The sequence below is a fragment of the Psammomys obesus genome, unplaced genomic scaffold, assembly GCF_907164565.1.
Source record: "Psammomys obesus unplaced genomic scaffold, mPsaObe1.curated_primary_1811, whole genome shotgun sequence".
NCBI classification, from domain to species: domain Eukaryota; kingdom Metazoa; phylum Chordata; class Mammalia; order Rodentia; family Muridae; genus Psammomys; species Psammomys obesus.
This window is the reverse complement of record NW_026585895.1, coordinates 41,955,457-41,975,865: the sequence shown is the minus strand read 5'-3', so window position 1 is coordinate 41,975,865 and position 20,409 is coordinate 41,955,457. Positions and strand designations below refer to the sequence as shown.

The window sequence follows — 20,409 nt, the reverse complement described above, 5'->3', positions numbered from 1 at the left end:
TCGATAGTAAAAGAATGTATTTTCTGTGGTTATAAATTTATTTTTCAACTTCAAATTTTCTATCTACTATTATACTTCTTGAAAGTGCATCACATATAATGAACTCTTTGATAGTTTGGCAATTATAAGACAAAATTCCAAAGGATTGTCAAATATGTGTACATTTCTATGTCTCAATGACTCTTTACCTACAACTTAACATCTTGGTGTTTTCTAGATCAGTAATTAAAGGAGAGATTTGATGCCAGGAATATACTTATATTCATCAAATTCTGGTTATAACTCATTATAACTTCTTGTATTTATATACCACTTTTTCTCAGCTTGACATTTTGATCCACATTTTTTTCTGATGAAATTTGATAACATGCATCCACCACCCTATGATTTATTTCTTCCAAATCATTTGCCTTTGATAGTATATTCAAAAAGTTCAGGGAAAAGGGTTTATTTTCACTGCTTTATTCCATTTCCCATCCAGTCAGCATGTAACTATGTTTAAAATTTCTAGTTAAATGCATGAAATCTTACAAAATACATACATAGAACAATATCTATAACATTTACTATATTACGATATAATGGCTAAAAATTGTACTTAAGTATCTGTCAGTTTCTGTATATTTATCATCAGATTAACCATAAATACTGGCTCTGCTTTTCAATACTCAACATTTTTTTTTTAGAGTTATTGTCTTTTTTATATTAGTTTTCATAAAACATGTTAAGAAGTTCTAGGATTCAAATTAAAAAATGACACAAACTACAGAGCAACAAGCAGATATTAGACATTATGTATTTTATATAAAATATGACAAGTAATTTACAAACACTTCATAATAAATTCTGAACTAAAAATCATTTGTTACGTCTCTCATTTTTATTCCTGTGATATGGATAATTTTTAAGTTTGTTACATTTTCATATTTATTCTATCTCACTTTGTCTCTGATTTTATTTCAAAAATAAAATAAAAACAAGCAAATTAAAATTTATAAATACATAGCAGATTAAACAAAGGTATTATTTTTAATGTTCTCAAATTTCTGCTTCAAAATTGATAAAATTTCTTATTTCCTCCTCTTGTTTTACTTTCTTTTTAAAAGATATTCTCTGTCTCCCCAGTGGACTAGAACTCACTATGTTGTTGAAGATGACTTTGAACTCGTGATCCTCCTACTTCAATTTTCTGAATTCTGGGATAACATGTATATGACATGCACAGTATTCAATTAATGCATTTTCAAGCAATTTTGCTCTATTTAAAGTGACTAATCATTACTCTTTGACTTAAGTTTTTCTCCTACATATAATTCCATTAGTCCTGTCACTATCTGACTTTCCTTTCAGACATGCAAAGTCATTACTTCCCATACTGAACAATACTTTCCATGCTGAACTAATCTAAGAATTATATTCCAAGCCTGGCATGGAAGATGGTAAAAACCTTTAATCTCAGCACTTGGAGGATAAGGCCAGGTTGACGTCTATGAGAGGCTACCAACCAGTGTACATAATGGGTTTCAGGACACCCAAACAAACACAAAACAAGAAAACAAACAAAAGTGAAGTGTTACCTCCCTAATTGCTTTTTCCAAATTTATGTTTTCTATATTACATACAAATGCATCCAAACATTACTTTTGTCTTAAGAATTCATTCATTCATGTCTGGGAAGGAGGGGGAACAATGTGCCATGGTGATGAATGTGGAGGATTCAGTCTATAACTATAGTGCTAAAAAAAATAACATGTTAGGAGAGTTTTAGTTACTGTGTTGTGGTCCTCTTATTTTCCTCCACGGCCTACGCGGTGGTGGCTTGATAACAAGGTATTTTAAAGAGGTTGTGAAATCTTTGCGATGTGGAGCATGGTCAGAATTTTGGAGGTCACAATGATTTGTCTCGATTGTAGCCACCACCCAACCCCTTTCTCTCCGTTTTTTTTCTTGCCGTAATGTGGGCAATGCGTGTTCGTCACATGCTTTCACCATTGACATTTGATACACCACCAATGACCTTGGAGAAACAGACCAACCTGATGATACCTTGGAAATTCCAAACCCAAGAGCCAAAATAAGACTTTTGTCAACTAATTATCTTGGGTATTTTCATAGTTAACAATAGTCCAGAGAAATGATTTTAAAATTCGTAAAACACTATTAGCTTGACAAATTTTATATACTGTTTATGATATCCTTATATCGCTATGTGGTTCTGCAGGAAATTGTGAAGGTACATTGTTAATCTTTAATCATAAAAACAAACTATTCGGTGTTCTTAGAATAGAAGGAAGAGCTTTTCCAGACTAGTATCTATGTAGTAAGAGCTATATTACACACTGATTCATTCCTCCGTGTGTACGTCTGTAAGATCGTCATCCAGGGCCATAATTTCAAAAGCTTTATGTCAGCCTGCTGTCATCTGCCATCGTGCACTTATTTATTGACAGATGATTTAAGGTCTGAGCTACCACTACATCATTTAAACATTTATTGTGGACACTAATCTCTGCCATTCTTGTACTGAGGAGTTATTGTTTCTGTTTCAGACTTTTAACCAAAGGATGAAGCAGCTTCTCGATGCTCTTCTCCTTAACCCTTCCTGTAATCACTTCACCTCCACAGAAGAAAGAATACCCACTATAATTCCACCAAATTCTTCTACCTGTATGTTGTTGAGCCAAGGCACAACTTCTGTATGAATCACTGAATATATTAAGCCTTTCCTGACATAATATTATTTGCTAGTTGGTCTGCATAAAATCTCATTGGAAGGGAGTCCAACATGGTGGCAACCAGCGCGCACCTTATCTGAGAGGTGCAGGATCTGAAGCTCCAAAGGTGGTGAGTGGAGGGGGAGCTGAAGCTGGAACATCAATATTGAGGCTTCTTGGGTGAGAGGGGACAACCCGTGAGGTGGGACAGTTTGGATCCAGGTCACCTGTGGACGTCTCCAAGGACTGAGAGCGGTGAATATTCAAGCCCTCTGCACTGCCCCTTGCCCCAAGCACAGGCCTCCCTGCTTGGCAGAGGAAGCAGGAGCCTCAGTGCTCTGTGACTGAGACAGCAAAAGCAGTGGCAGTACAGGCCTCCCAGGTCAGCGGCTGCAGCAAGTTGCTGTACAGGCCTCTCAGATCTGTGGCTGCAGCTAGCCCAAGCTAGAGCCTCCAGGCTAGGTGACTGAGAGAGCAATGTGGCTGCCCCATGTATGAGTTTTCTTGCCCAGAAGTCAAACAATGGACACCACTAAGCTGACAGATCTCCTACACCCTCATTTGACCCTGTGGATCCAAATCTGAGAGTAGAGAACCTGGGGATCCCCTGTGCTTTCTGATTAGGACTGCAAGTGAGTGAGTACACCTTTAAGTGAGTGGATGCAGAGCCCAAGATCCAGGCTCCCTCTGTGCTAGCAGCCAGACACTGGATCCCTCCCACTCACACCCCACTATGGGCAACATAGGGATCCTTGGGACGTGTTCTCAGCATCGAAGCTCCTGTTCTGTGGGTCTCCCAGTGGAATCCAGGCAAACAGTTCCTGGAGTCCAGGAGAACAGTACAACAGCCCTGTAGGCCACTAAGGTATTAAGGGCACGTGCGCATGTGCATTGGGCCCCCAAACAGCACCAGCACCCGCACCCCCTCACACACTTAAGCTCCACCCTTCTAGGCATCTACACCCTTCAGCACCCTGTCCCTCAAGGCACACTTCCACGCACACACCTGTGCTTACACACATGAGCCTGCCGCCTTCCTCCCTTAGCTGCAGCTGAAACACTAACATCCACTCTCAAACCTGTGGATCTCTCTCATCAAAGCTGCCCACTCTCTCCATATATTTGCAGCATAGAACTTGACATCCTAGCTAGAGCAATGAGACAACTAAAGGAGAGCAAGAAGGAAGAAGTCAAAGTATTACTATTTGGAGATGATATGATAGTATACATGAGTGACCCCAGAAATTCTACCAGAGAACTCCTTCAGCTGTTAAACGCATTCAACAAATTGGCTGGTACAAAATTAACTCAAAAAATCAGTGGCCTTCCTATATTCAAAAGACAAAAGGGCTGAGAAAGAAATTAAGGAAATAACACCCTTTGCAATAGCCATAAATAATATAAAGTAATTTGGTGAGACTCTAACCGAGCACGTGAAAGATTTTTTTTTTTTCTGAAGGCACTTGATTTTAGTATCAGTTACTGGATATATATCTTTAGAGGCTTATATTTTGCAACTAAATTAGAAATCACATTTTTCTCCCAGTGCTATATATGACATTAACCTAAATTTTATATTCATTTTGAATTATCATATAATATCTAATTGTCTGCTTATTTATCTTTCCATATGAAAAACTCAGTCTTTCAATCACTGACACATATAAACATGTGCTTGTTTGGTAGCTCAACAGTGGTGTACATTTTAGTGAGTATGTCTGTCTTTTTCTTTTGGACGAGTACAATACCTTAGAACTTGTCATACAAGATTCTCTCATGTCCACTTCCCATCACATACTTCCTGCCAAATACTCCAAGACTCAGATCAAGCCTATGAGAGTTTTAAATTTTTGTCACTTGTAAACCTATTGTTATGTTTGTGTGGTAATGAGACATGGTTGGTTAAATCAATTCTTTCTAACACTAAACAATTCCTATCATTTCCACCTATGTCATCAAGAATCCTAACCCTAACACTCCATTAAGGAATTTCAGTCTCCATTTCTCTTAACAAGGAGGATTCTTTTGCTCTGCATTATTTTCCCAGGGTCTAGGAGCCATCCCACTAGTACAAAATAAGTAGCTCTAAATATACTGACCATATGTTTAAACAAAATTTAGAACTGTAGCATTCTTCCCCTATTGGAAAATATCTTCATGATATAATCTGAATATAGTCATAGCCATATTGACCATGTTTTCCAATTCTTCCTTCAATAGAAACCATATTTCCCTTTATCTTCTGGTCTTCTACTCAGTCTGGTTATAGTGAGAAAATACTTTAAAAGGAAGGAGGCTTTACCTCAGCTGAAATTATCACCTTTTCCACATGTGGCAAGGGAAAACGAGCTTCTTCAAACAGTCTAGAAGATGAAAAAAATTTAATTATCTTTGAAGCATTTATATTCGTACACCAAATATCTTTTCAAAACGTTCTTTTTTTAAAGAGAATTGAAGTATAAGCCGAGAAGCCAAGATTCAGGTCTCACCTTTGTAATTTGGTAATTTTACTTCATTAAACATGAAATTCACAGATCTTTGACATATGCGTATCACAAAGTTTATATTGCTTAACCAAAATGTGTTATTTTCTTTTTGAGACTTCTCTCTCTCTCTCTGTGTGTATAATATACTATAAGTTATTCAGGAGCAATGGCTATAATTTCAGCCAAAGCAGCTTCTTCAATTTATGACTTATCTCAACTTGCCACCTGCATGCCTTCTAAGAATTTGTGATGGGACAACATTATTTATTTTAATGTTGACAATAGGTTTATTATGATAACTGTGTTAGAATTATTTCCTAATCCTATACTTTGAAAGAGCGCTTGTTGCTCCCAAAAATCAAGCCCAGAAACAAAAGCTGATAAGCAGATTGCTGATATTGTTAATGAGCTGACTTGTGGTTTGAATGTGAAATCTCTCTGTGGGTTCATAGATTTGGGAATTTGTTCTGCCTGGTGGCTCTGGGACGCTTCTGAAGCCTTTAGGGAACAGAGCTCAGCTGAGAGAAGTGCGCCCCTAGGTTAGATTGTGAGGCTTTATAGTCCACTTGTACTTCCTGTCCACTCACTCTCTGACTGTTGAAGCAGTGTGAATCACTACTTCCCACTACCCGCTGCCAGTGAGAAGTGGGAAAATAACAGAAACAACACCAAACAAAAGACCAAGTACAAAACCAACAACATAAGCATTATCACATTCTTCACTGACCAAAGAAATTCAGCTTGCTCCTCAGAAAACCCCAGAGAATTAAAAAAAAAAAAAAGATGATATTCTGAAAAATGAAATTATTTTTATACTAGTTGCCTAAGGTAATCTTTATTTCTCTGAATACATGAATGACAGTGGTTTCTCTTTGAGGCATTTGTCCTCTCCTGTAATCAATTCATATCTCAGAACAGAGATGTCTTTGGAGACATCTCTCTTATTACAAATGTAATAAGAGAGCGGCTCACTTGAGCAATGAAGTCCTGCTCATTATGTGGTGTAACACAGTGAAGAGCCCAGATCATGAAGATAATGGAGTAGAAGGGACAAGAGTATGAAGATGTCTTTTTTAACAAGTGAGCAAATATATTTATTCATGATTAGAGTTGGGACCTTCTATCCACTTTTCCCTTTGCCTCATGATCGCTTGAACTTCTGCAGACTCGGTGTATCCTGCCACTGTTTCTGCGAGTTCGTGTGTGTGCCATTCCTCTTGTGTATAGAAAACACTGTTTCTTGGGAGCTATCCACCACTTCTGGCTGTTGGAGGTTGGTCTGGCGCTATGTATTCTAATGCTGATAACTCACCCGAAGATCTGGTTGCAGTCGAGATGAGTACATCTTCATATATATGGGTCTTTGCTTTGTAAACTTGTTTTACCTAATTTAAAGTTAATTTGTTAATAAAGTTGCATGTAACTAGGCAAAAGAAAAGTAAACAGGGCTTAGGTTTCCAGGCTTGGGGTCTCAGAGAGACCACAAGGCCAAGGCTGGGATGAGGAGGAGAGAGAGGAAGCAGAAGCAGAAGTGAGAGGAAAAGGGCTTACAAAGGAGCTCCCAAGTGGACCGGATGGTCTAGGAGTAGATGGCCAAGGGAAGGATGCCCAGAGGACAGAATGATGAAGCAGACACCATCTGGGAGTCATCAGATTGGTAAGTGACAAGCATTTATGTTAATATTAAGGGTGGTAGGATTAGAATAGCTCAGAAATTGGCCAGCATAGTGCCTACTGCTTAATATTAAATCATAATCTTTCTGTGTCAATCACTGGGGGAACTAGATAGTTAAATAAAACTGCTGCTATATTAATTTCCTGCATACATTATTAATAATAATCATTTTACATTTGGCTGTTACAATACTTCTGTGTTTTCTTCTGCATAGATCCCTGATAACTGAAGGGGTTTAATGGAGTGTCACTGGGTTTAAAAAATACACTCCTAGGGCAGGTACCTTATTCAGGAATATTTGGACAACACAGAATGAACTCTTCTATTTTCCTTATGAGGTTTTTCTTTCACATTTATCTGTAGAGCAACAAATCTCTATGCATAAATTCCTAGGGAAGAAGGCTGAAGACAAGATAGGAATCAGTTCACCAACATTCTATGCCTAAAGTATCTACAGCAATTAGGGTTGAAATAAGCACTTCCTTAAGGCACTTTCTTCATCTTATGTAACAATTACGTGGTTTTGTCTTTCACTTTCTATAGTGAATGACATTTATGATTTACTTATGTTTTAGCATCCCTGATTCTATAGGGTAGAAACTATATATTTGATCATCATGGACAGTTTTTTAGTATGTTCTTGCATTTGGCTTGCAAGCATTTTATTGAATATTTTTACACCTAAGTTCAAAAGAAAAATATGGTCTGTAAATCTCATTGTTGGGTCTCATTTATGTGGTTTGGGTGTCAGAGCAACTGTGCCCTCATAAAACAAATGTAACTGTTTCTATTTCAGGAAATAATTTGAGGAGTATTGTTATTAATTATTTAAAAGTCTGGTAGAATTCTGCACTAAATACATCTGTTCCTGGGCTTTTGTTATTTTGGTTTTTGTTGTTTGGTTTGGTTTGGTTTTGCTTGTTTGGGAGATTTTAATGACTTCTTATACTTCACCAGAGGTTGTAAGTTTGTTGAAATTGCTTAAATGTTCTTGGCTTAACTTTGGAAAGCATTATGTATTTAGAAAATTATCCATTGCTTTTAGGTTTTTTGCCGTTTGTGTATGCACGTTTTTAAAGCATATCCTCATGAGTATATCCTGGATTTCTTTACTATCTGTTGTTCTGTCTCTTTCTCATTTCTTATTTTTTTCAATTTGATCTTCTCTCTTTGATTTTTAGTAAAGTGGGATAAAGTTTGTCAATTTTATTGATTTTACTCAAAGAACCAACTCTTTGTTTTATTGTTTCTTTTTATTGTTTTGTTGTTGTTTGTTTCTATTTTAAATTTATTTATTTAATTATTCACTTTACATCCTGGTTGTAGCTCCATCCCTACTCTCCTCCCAGCTCCATTCCCTCCCTGTTCTCCTATTCCTCAGAGAAGGGAACACACTTTCCCATCCACCACAGGTCATCAAGTTGCATCAGGACTGATCATGTCCTCTTCCTTTTTGGCCTGGAAAGGCAATCAAGCCAGGGGAAAGTGAAAAAAAGGCTAGCAAGTTAGTCTTTGTCCTGTGCAGTTCCCACTTCCTTTATTAGAGGACCCACATGAAGCCTGAACTGCCCATTTGCTACATCTTTGTGGAGGTCTAGGTCCAGTTCATGCATGGTCTTTGGCTGATGCTTCCATCTCAGCAAGCCCCTCCGGGCATTGGTTAGTGGGCCCTGTTGGTCTTTTGAGATCTGTGGCTTTTAGTGTGTTTATCCTGTATTACATTGCTAAAACCCTATTATAAGTGAGTGCATACCATGTTTTTCTTTCTGGATCTGGGTTACCTCACTCAGGATGATCTTTTCTAGTTCAATCCATTTGCCTACAAATTTTAGAATTTTTTTGCTTTGTTTAAATATGCCACCGTTTGTTTTTTGTTTGTTTTCCATTATTTTGTTGAGGGACATCTAGGTTGTTTCCAGATTCTGGCTATTGTTAATAAAGCAGCTATGAACATAGTGAAACCATTGTCTATGTTGTATAATGGAGTGTCTTTTGGGTATATACTCAGGAAGAGTAGAGCTGGGTCTTGAGGTAAATCTATTTTCAATTTTCTGAGAAAGCACCTGATTGATTTCCAAGTGGTTGTACAAGTTTATTCTCCCACCAGCAAAGCAGGAGAGTTCACCTTTCTCCATACCCTTGCTAGTATGTGCTGTCCCTTGAGATTTTGATCTTAGCCATTCAAGCTGTACTACAGAGCAACAGTAATGAAAAATCGTATGGTCCTGACATAGAAACAGACTGGTGGATTAGTGGAATCCATTTGAAGACACAGAAATAAATGCACACATCTATGGACTATTGATTTTTGGCAAAGGAGTCAAAGCATACAATGGAATAAAACACAGCACTTTCAGCAAATGCTGCTGGTCCAACTTGATGTCTACATATTGAAAAATTCAAATAGATTCGTATTTATGTCTCTGGACAAAAATCAAATCCAAAGACCACAATATAATACCAGATACACTATCTATTAGAAGAGAAAGCAGGAAAGAGCCTCAAACTCGTTGGCACAGGAGACAACTTCCAGAACAGAACACCAAGTGCTCAGGCTCTAAGATCAACAATTAATAAACAGGACCTCTTGAAATTGAAAAGCTTCTGTCAACAGAATGAAACGACAGTCTATAGATGTTGAAAGGATCTTCACCAACCTTACATCCAACAAAGGACTAATATCCCAAGTGTATAATGAACACAAGAAATCAATCACCAATAAACAAAATAACCCAATTAAAAATGGGACAAAGAACTAAACAGAGAAATTTCAACATAGGAATCTGGAATGGTCGAGAAGCACTTAAAGAAATGCTCAAACTTCTTTAGTCATCAGAGAAATGCAAATCAAAACAACTCTGAAATTCTATCTCACACCAGTCAGAATGCTTATTTCTATTTTATTTCATAGTTGATTATTACTTTCCATCTACTCCTTTTGGGTATGAGAACTTCTTTTCCTTCTAGAGCTTTCATGTATGCTGTTAAATTGCTAGAATTTGATCCTAGTGCTATGAAATTGACTCTTTGAAGTATCATTGTTGTGTCCCATAAGTTTGGGTATGTTGTGTATACATTTTCATTCAGTTCAAGAATGACTTTAATTCATTTCATAATTTTTGGCTATTTTTTATTCGGTGGTAAGTTGTTCAGTTTTCATGAAGTGTAAACTTTATGTTCTTTCTGTTGTTGTTGATATCCAACAGCTTTAAGTCATGGTGATCATATAGGATGCAGGGTTCTATTTCAAAGTTTCTATACCTGTTGAAACTTCCCTTGTGTCTTACTATGTGTTCAAATTTGAAGAAAGTTCTATGAGGTGCTGAGAAAAAAAAAATCTTTATTCTTTTGTTTTTAGGTGAAATGTTCTGTGATTATGTTAGGTCTGTTTGGTTTATTTTTTTCATTTTTTGCCATGTCCCTCTTTTTTATTAAATTTTAATTTTTTTATTAATTACAGTTTATTCACTTTATATCCCATCTGTAGCTCCATCAATCCTCCCCTCCCAATCTCATCCTCCCTTCTTCATCTCCTCCCTGCCCCTCTCCAAGTCCACTGATAGGGGAGGTCCTCCTCCCCTTCCATCTGACCTTAGCTTATCAGGTCTCTTCAGGACTGGCTGCAATGTCCTCCTCTATTTGGTTTACAATATCAGTTAGTACCAGCATTTCTTACTTGGTTTTGTCTGGATGACCTGATTATTGCTGAGGATGGTGTTTTGAAGTCTTACACAATTGGTGTGTGAGTGTAATTATGTGATTTAAGCTATAGTAGTGTTGGTTGTTTTTTGCTTGTTTGTTTGTTTTGTTTTGTTTTTAATGAAGTTACATGCCCTAATATTTGGTATATAAATGTTAGGAATTGAAGCATTCTGCTAGTGGACTTTTCGTCTGATAAGTATGTAGAGTCTTTCCCTGTCTTTGCTGATTAGTTTTTCTTTGAAATCTATTTTGTCAGATTTAAAATCGCTACAGCAGCTTGCTTCGAAGTTCATTTGTTGAAATAACTTTTTCTATCCTTTTACCTTGAGGTACTGTCTATCATTGATGATAAGGTGTGTTTCTCAGATACATCAAAAGGAAAGATCCTGTTTTCTTATCCATTCTGTTTGTGTCTTTTTATTAGGGAACTGAGGTCAAGGATGTAGAGTAATAGCAATGAGTATTTTTTTTTGTTTCCTGTTTATTGATGTCACTCTGTGTTTTGTGTATGATTGTTTGTGTGTGCTTCCCCTCTTTTGATTTGGTGGTCTTGGATTATTTATTCTGTGTGATTTCTGGGTCTAGGTAACCCCTTTAGGTTGAGATTTTCATTCTAAGTCCCTTCTGTAAGGTTGATTTGTAGATAGATGTTGCTTAAATTTGATTTTATCATGGAATGTCCTTTTTTTTTTTCTCCGTCTATGTATATTGGACATTTTCTTGGGTATAATAGTCTGGGCTGGAATCTGTGGTCTATTATTAGAGCATATAAAATATTTTTCCAGGATCTTTTGGCTTTGATAGGTGTTATTCTAATATGTCTGTCTTTATGTGTTACTTGGTCTTTTCCTCTTGTGGCTTTCAATATTCTTTCTTTGTTCTATATGTTTAGTGTTTTGGTTACTATGGGCTGAGGGGACTTTTATTTCTGGTCCAGTTATTTGGTGTTTTCTATGCTTCTCGTTCCTTTTAAGAATCTCCTTCTTTAGTTTAGGGAAATTTTCTTCTACGATTTTGTTGAAAATGTTTTCTGTGCCTCTGATCTGGGTTTCTTTTGCTTCTTCTATCTCCACTATTCTTAGATTCGGTTTTTCATAATGCCCCAGATTTCCAGTTTGGACCGGAAACTTTTAGATTTAACATTTTTGTTGGCCAAGGCATCCATTTCTTCTTTTGTGTCTTCAGTGCCTGAGATTTACATTTCATAATGTTGTATTTTGTTGGTGATTATCTGTAGTCAGCCACTTGCTTCCCTGGTAGAAGTCTAAATGATTCTTAATAAATATTAAATTAAATATTAAATAAATAATTTCTAGTATTGGGAAAGCAAATGATCAGTGAGATGAACTGATCATATTGTATTATGCAAAAGACAAAGGATAACATACTTTCAAAACTGGTCAAGGACCACCTCTGTAAGCTCTACTCATAAATTTAAGTCTTTAGCTAAAACTACCTTGTAGAAGTTAGGCAAAGTAGTGGTAATTTTCCTACTAAATAATAAGATTTTACGTCCAGGGATTATATTAAAAAATATAAAAATGTGGGCTGGGAAATAAGCCTTGTGCTGGACAGTAGAATCTTTATATATATTAATTACAGTTAATTTACTTTGTATCCCAGCTGTAGCCCCCTCCATCATTCCCTCCCAATCTCACTCACCCTCTCTCATCTCCTCCCTGCCCCTCTCTAAGTCCACCGGTAGGGGAGGTCCTCCTCCCCTTCCATCTGAACCTAGCTTATCAGGTCTGATCAGGACTGGCTGCATTGTCTTCCTCTGTGGCCTAGCAAGACTGCTCCTCCCTTAGGGGGATGGAGGGAGGTCAAAGAGCCAGCTACTTAATTCACCTCAGAGATAATCCCTGTTCCCCTTACTAAGAAACTCACTTGGATACTGAGCTGCCATGGGTTACATCTGAGCAGGGGTCTAGGTTATATGGTCCTTGGTTGGAGTATCAATCTCAGAAAAGACCCCTGTGCTGAGATATATTTGGTCCTTGTTGGGCTCCTTGGACAGCAGAATGTTATAAAACCTGATATGGTGGCACATGAGTGTAATTTACAGATTTTGAGAAGCAGAGGCAAGAAAAAGGGCAGTGAGGTGATTCAGTGTGTAAGGGCTTGGCACTAAACCTGATTGCCTGAGTTTGGTCTACAGAATGAACATTATAGAAGGAAGGAGTAAGCTCCACTAAGTTGTTCTCTGACTTCCACATAGGTGCTAAATTCTTCCCACCTAATAATACAACATTTTTTTAACTCAAAACAAAGCACAAACATATTTATTACAAATAACACTAAATATCCTTCCTTTAAGTATTTGAGACTATAGTAAAAGTGAAAAGCCTGTACACTGCCCATGATAATTTATTTTATTTTTTGCAATTTTTTATTAATTATTATTTATTAAAATTTATTCTTTTTTTGTATCCCTGCTGTGGTCCCCTTCCTTGTGTCCTCCAAATCCCACCCTCCCTCTGTTTTCTCTCCCAATGCCAGTCCCCTAGTCCACTTTTCCTTCTATCTGACCCTAGCCTATCAGGTCTCATCAGGGATAGCTGCATTGTCTTCCTCTGTGGCCTGGCAAGGCTGCAACCCCAGGGGAAGTTGATCAAAGAACCAGCCACTGAGTGCATGTCAGGGAGAGCTCCTGCTCCCAGTACTAGGCAAACCACTTTGAGAATGAGTCTACAGCTTACATCTGAACAGAGGGTTTAGGTCCTCTCAATGCCGGTCCTTGGTTGGGGTTTCAGTCTCTGCAGGGTCTCCAGAGCCAATTTTGTTTGTTTGTTTGATTGGTTGGTTGGTTTTTTGGACTTTGTTGGCCCCCTTTTGGAGATCCTGTCCCCTCCAGGTGTTTCTATCTCCCCCTTCTTTCATAAAATTCTATGCATTCTGCCCAAAGTTTGATTAAGAGTCTTAGCCTCTGCTTCAGAAACCTTGATCAGCGAAGTCTTTCAGAGGCCCTCTCTGGTAGGCTCCTGAACTGTTTGCTGTCTTCTCCTGCTTCTGTTATCTAACCCGTTTGCCCTTCAGAATGAGGATTGAGCATCTTCCGTAGGGTCCTTCTGGTTGTTTAGCTTCTTTAAGAGTATAGGTCTTTTTAAAATGGTAGGTAGGGAAGGATAAAGGAAAATGATCAATTGTCTTCTATTCTTTTAAAAATGACTTTCCTTCCTGGCCCGAACCAGCAACTGAAATCATCTGGGTTTCCTGGAAAGTCAGTGTGGGCAAGTTCTCTGGTTTGAGAAGCATCCTTGTGTGAACGCCTCAGGGTCAAGGTGGTGGTGGTCACCTCTGACCTCCTCAGAAAAGGCCTTTGCTGGTACCTGGCAGTGAGTGACTGGACCTGCCTTGCGCCGCTGTGACAGGCTGCATGGCTAACTTTTGTCTGTAACTGAACTAGTCCATCCTGAGGACTAACACTGCCGGACTTGCGTCAGAACTGAAAAGAAAAAAAAAAAAAAAAAAAAAGTTGTACAGGGCCAGGAAAGAAACACCCAAAGAAAGCCTTTTTGGCCAGTCAGAAAATATGAGGCAACTTCCCACTGAACAAATTGCACCAAAAGGTGTGAAAGGCACAAGCAAGAGTGGCCAAAGACCCTGCGGGGCTGGCAAAAGCACGAGAGTCCACAAGGCAGGCACAGAAGTGACTGGAGCACACAGCTCTGCCAGAAAATGCCACGCAGATGCTCTCACACAGGAGTTTTAACTTTCTACACCAGCAGCTGCATATGGACTCCCTCTGACAGAACTGAGCAGTAGGGGGAAAACGACAGTGGCAATTCCCTCATCTGGTGTTTGCTTCTAGGTCAGATGACCGCTCCATGGTGTCTGGAGGCCTGACTCTGGGTCGCACTGTCAGATGAATGGCCCCATGGGGGGGGGGGGTGCCCTGTGGCCCTGTCTGCAATCCCACACACTAAAGTGAGAAACAGCCCACACAGGGCTCCAAACTCCTCCTAGTTAGTGTTTATTTCAGCACCTGTTTTATGTGATTTTCTTTTGTTTGTTTTTAGCCTCTACCTATTGCACTGTTGTGATGTTGGCCATTATTTGATTTTTGTACCGAACAACAACAAAAAAGAAACCTTTGTTATTGAAATTAGCATACTATTTTTTTTAATCTGGAGAGAAGACCTGGAAATATGGTCAGGTGTCAAATATAAATACATAGACGCCTTGCTGCATCCTGTCAGACATACCACATTTATTTGATATTTGCTGGCAATATTGAAGACTTCTTTTTGTTTGTGTAAATTCCAATTTCTATCAAGGTATCATGGTTTTTTTTTTTTTAATGCGAATTTCATTATCAGTGTCTCAATGTTGGTTAACTAATTTTGCCAAGACCATTATTGATCAAGGAAATAAATAAATTCAACAACCATTTGGAAAAATAAAATTATTTTCCTATTAGGTATTTGGAAACTGTGGCGGTTTGCATGTTATAGTTATAATACCCATGCTGTTCTATTATTACTTACAGTCTTCATATTTGGGTTTTCATAGAAATGGAATCCAATGCCTTTGCAAGAAAAGAGTGAGATTAAATCTCAAACTTTGGAGTCATCAAAACAAGAAAACGATAAAATAAAAACTAAAACAAGACCTAATTTTTAAATAAAAACAAAACACAAAAATAAAAATGGCTTGATTTTTGGCAAACACATACAACATCCTAATAAACATGTTTTTTTTCTGTTTAGTAATGGTGTGCTAGAAAGTTTGTGACTGTAACATTGGCACCGTCAGTATTTATTAATACTTTATTTCTATTTCTTATAAATGAGCACTTTATCTGGGTGTATTTGTGTGTACCAATGGCATTCAGTGTCTACAGAGATCAGAAGAGGGTATTAGGTTCCCTAAAGGTGAAGTTATATATTGTTGTGAGCTACCATTTGGAAATTGGGAACATGTACAGGTGCTTTGCAAAAGAGTCAAGTATTCTTAAATTCTAATGTCCTTCATCAGAAAATTTTAAAGAACTATTTTTTATAAATTTTATTTATTCATTTGTGTGTCTTGCTCATGCCACAGCATGTGTAAAGGTAAAAAAAAAAAGCAACTTGTAGACATCAGTACTCTCTTTTCACAGCATGGGTCACTGAGTTTGAATGCCAGTTTTCAGGATTGGTGGCTTGTGACTTGTCCTACTGAGCCATCTTTCTGGCCTCATGTCCAGTACTGAATTTGGGGATGTCATGATTGTGTTAGGGGGTTGTTTGGTTCTCTGATCCATCTTGGAGTTGTTTAATAGTGAGAGACAGCATGCTTCTCTATACCAGCTTCCCTCAACCTGGGTAACTGTGTTTCCCCAAAAATGGTTGACAACATCTCTAGACACCACAGCTTGCTGCAACATTGTGGAATGTGGAATGTTTTGCTATCATCTCCTTAGTGAAAAGAGTGCAGTAATCCAGATGAATACCCTACCCTGGAAAGGAAAGCTTAAGAATTGCCCAGTTTAAGATTTTGAGAGATTGAAAATCCTTGTTCTCTGAAAAGAAATTTATAGAAAGGCCAGGTTTACTAGGAACCATTGATTTATAAATAAATAAATAAATAAATAAATAAATAAATAAATAAATAAATAAAACATCTTACAGCAAAGATGTTTTGAAACAATTCCCCTGAAAGCATTAATGTTAGTGTGAGTGATAAAAGTTGCCATTATGGAGATATGTATACTTGATTTTTAAAGCATTTACTTAGCTGCTTATAGTAAAAAATACAAAATATAATTATGTAGAACTTACATAATAAGAGTAGAGTGAAAAACAGAAATAGTAGAGAGTAAGGTCCGATAATTAAAATATTTTGTTCTGCTAGATCAAATGTAAAATTTCAGCAAATGAATATTGACACTGATGCACAGTTTTACACATCATGGTAAAGTGAAACATTAGTGAACAGAGATGTAGGCAGTGTTCAAGGCTCTCTTCAGTAAAAACCTCTCTTGAGTGTGGTGTTCACAAATGTTTAATGGAAGAAAACAACTCATTAATGATAGGCCTTGTGTGCTACACTTCCCATATGTTTGGCTATGGTTTATATTAAAAATAACGGAAGAAATTCGTGTATCAGACTAATAGTACTGAGTATGCCACTTAAAGTGAGGTGTTTAAACAACATCTTAGGATTCTTAGTTTCCTGTGATGTGTATGTTTTAGGAAGGAGAAGGATAATAATCACTTGTTACTGTTACATCACTGTATGTAACATATTTCTTTGTGTTGTAATTTGGAATCTATGATAATAACAAGAAGTTAGTGAAAGGTAAATGCAAGGAAACCCTTCTACTTCAAAAGAAAAGGGAAAATGCTTCTTCAGGTATTGTTGGTATAATGTGTTTTTTTAATGTATACACCTTACCCTTGTTAATTCAAATGCTGATTTCTCCCTCACCCCCACCCCCAACTCTCTGGTTTCAATCTGGATATTGCATTGTGATACTCATTCTAAGCATCCTGTCTCAACTCTTGTGTAAACAGGACAAAATAAAACAACTAGACACAATGTTGAGCAGGGAGGAGCCAAAGGACAGGAAAGAGGGGAGAAGCCAGAAGGCAGGAGATGAAGTGTGAGGAGAAGGGGCAAGAGAAGAGCTGGGAGAGCAGAGCTGGAGGAGAGATCTTGGAAGACGTGGAGCATGAACCAGACCTAAGATTTCACAAAAAGCAAGTATAATGTGGGAAATGTAAATGCTAGGAAACTGAGGGCTTGGAGGTTTAGGAGGGAGTAAATATTGCCCAGCATTGTGTTCTAGGATAACTAAAAACCCAGTCTCTGTGTGGTGATTTGGTTATACAGCTGCTGAGGATTAACAGCAGCATTAACAGAAGATAAGCCAATAGTAAATATTAATCACCACTTACAAAAAGGTATGCTGTGGAAAATTATTCAGTGACATTTTTCCTTCTCTCTAAAATGCGTTTGAAGTTAATATTAGAATATTTAAACCATATAGTGGATGGACATTTATCAATTTAAAAACTACCAAACACAAGCACTTAAATATGTAGAATTTCATTTAAATAAGTCAGTCAACAATTTTTATAAAGTATTTAACACTTCATTGTAGAAACATAGGCAAAATGACTATTATAACCAAAATGAAAAATACTGTTCAATTTAAAAAATGTACTTAAACAAGAACCTGAAAAAGTTTATGGTATGCATAACATTGTTCAAGCAAATCACACAAGTATTACATAAACCAATATTCTATAAAGGCCTCAGTATGGCAAAGTTTAGAAATAGGTAGTATGCATGCACATAGTACAACAAAAAGTTTCCTTATAAAACAGCAGTTTTTAATGCTTGTACAAAGGGATAGAGAGCAACCACAAACATATTTCATCTGTTAGATTAATACATTATGACAGCTAAAAGTCAGTCATGTCTATCAGAGGGACAAAAACCCCTCACAGCTTATGAATAAAACTTTTGTGCCTTTAAAGATATTTGTATAAAAATGCTATCTTTTTATACAACTTAAATAAACCATATTTGTTACAATCAAATTTTGAAAACAAACAATGTGAATGGGTCTGTGTGTTTTGTATAACCAAAGAGAAACCAAATTACCAATGCTAATGGCATAGAGCAGACTCTCTACCTGGCATCATGGCAGATTATTTTTATACCTTGAAAGCTCCATGAGTCATTGTTGAATTGGGAGGACAATTCATTAGTCATATCATATCTTGAAAATACTTTACACAGAGGAAATTCTCTTTGACCTACCAAAGAGAGTGCATTCACAAAACTGAAAGTTTGGTGTCATTTTGTGTGGTTGTGTGTGGTTTTCCAGTGCTCAGCATGACTAAGGGTGATATTCACACACAATATGAACACGCTTGGAAAGGAAAATGTAAAAAATGAGGGTCCATGTACTGCTGTGCTCTTGGCTGGCTGTGTGCCTCAGGACTGAGGAGAAATACTAGTCCTGTTCCTCAGCAAGTTCTATTAGTCCTGTTCTAGTTACATGTTTGCTATGTTCTATCAAGCTAAAAATTACTATTGTTACATGGGGTATATGGTTTGTATCACAGAGGCTATTAATTTTTTGGAAAATAAGTAATTTGTATTCATGCAAATTATTAATATTATGTAGGTTTTAAATTAATTTTTTTTTTTTTTACTCAAAAATTCCAGGTATTTCTCTGTCTCCTGACTCTGATTCCAAAGCAAGAGATGCTGAACTTCTAAGGACTATGTGTTTTCAGCCAAGTTTGAATCAGGTTTATGGGCCTTAAGAAGAGAGTTTGTCCTTTCAATTCAACAGAAAATACAATGGCATTGTGTTACAGTAATCAGACAATAGGATGCTAAGTTGGAGAGTGCTTTGCTGATTGTGTAGAACCAAAAATTCATATAAAATAGATTGCTCATATTAACTCTACAAAGGAATATGTTGTTTTTAATTTTTAACAAATTCAAAGGTGTGTCATATCAGCAGCATTGTTGTAAGTTGTAGTGTAGTGCAGTTATTTTTTTCATAAAAATACCATAAAAATGGTGAATCAATATTCATTAGCAAAAATAAAATAAAATAAAATAAAACCCCCAAAACTCAGAAAATAATTAACCAGGAAAAGGATAAAGAAATAATGCTGAAGCTAAAATAAGTATAATACTGTTGGAACATACAAAAGTAATCCTTATATTTTATACATTTATACAGCGTAGAAAAATGTCCTGCATCATGCCACTGTTTCTCTGATGCCAATTTCAATTTTCTTTGGAAGCAGTTCTTTCCGCTCATCAACACTTCCTAAGGAGTTTCGACAGTTCTGTCCGTCCATATACAATTTTGCATATACTGGATTAGAATAATTTGTTGGCTGAAGGAGAAAGAAAATTAATCTAATTTTACTATCCCTTTGACCACATTAGTTATTCTGTAAAATATTTATTTTTGATAACAACATGTAATGTAAATTTTATGTCCATAGATTTTAGTCTACTTTAATGTACAAATATAACTACATTTTTAAGGTAGCCTGCAGCCAAACAAAAGCTTTTACATAAAACGTAAAAGGCAGTATGTCCTTTTCAAAGTTATACTTACCATAGCTTTAACACAAAATGTTAAATTTAATTGTCATGTTACAAGGATATTTGGCCTTTCACCTCTGACTATTGGTGCAAGTCGACAGATGGCAAAGTACAGATGCAAAAACATCTGACAAGTTTACTCTTCTTGTGAATTAAACATAAGTAAATGAAGAGAAGCCAAAATAGCAAAATGTATCAGTATGGTGTCCCTAATATAAAGACACCATTTTTGCTTCAAACATCCTATGTGTACTTGTGTTGGAATTATCTCTGAAATCTTCCAAGTAGTCTTGAATTCACAGTCACCTGAGGTTTTACAGGTGTTGTTGAGTTCGAAGCAAACTCAAGGCCAACAGAAGCAAGCTCTTTCAGTTAGAAATGATATTCAATATTCATTATTAAAGAAACTTAAGTTAGAAATGATATTCAATATTCATTATTAAATAGACTTAAGAAAGTGCCAATTCATTTTTATTTTTGTTGGAGTTTTGGTTTAGTTTGTTTGTATGTGTGTGTATGTTTATTTTTTTTTAATGCAGTATCTTATCCTTAGTTACAGCAAGGGAACATGTAGTCTTATAGCATGCAAAAGAGACACTGTAGGACAGACAGTGAGAATGGAAAGGTCTTGATGGTCAGGAGCAAGAGGTGTGTGGAACCTGTATGTTCATGATCTATTGCTCTGCCTAAATGAGCTTTGTGACTATGGACAGAATAGCTTTCTCTAAACCCTGTAACTAAATCTTAAAACAATAACTTTGATTTA

General features: G+C 36.8%; 1 protein-coding gene across 1 annotated transcript in view; it reads right to left on the bottom strand.

Annotated features, from left to right (window-relative positions):
* Window positions 1–19,159: 19,159 nt before the first annotated feature.
* Lrp1b (LDL receptor related protein 1B) overlaps window positions 19,160–20,409 on the bottom strand; it is a 2,073,786-nt gene continuing 2,072,536 nt past the window's right edge. The window contains exon 90 of the mRNA XM_055599725.1: window positions 19,160–19,429. Coding sequence (XP_055455700.1) covers window positions 19,289–19,429 — 141 coding nt within the window. The 3' untranslated portion in view covers window positions 19,160–19,288. The remainder of the gene's footprint in view (window positions 19,430–20,409) is intronic.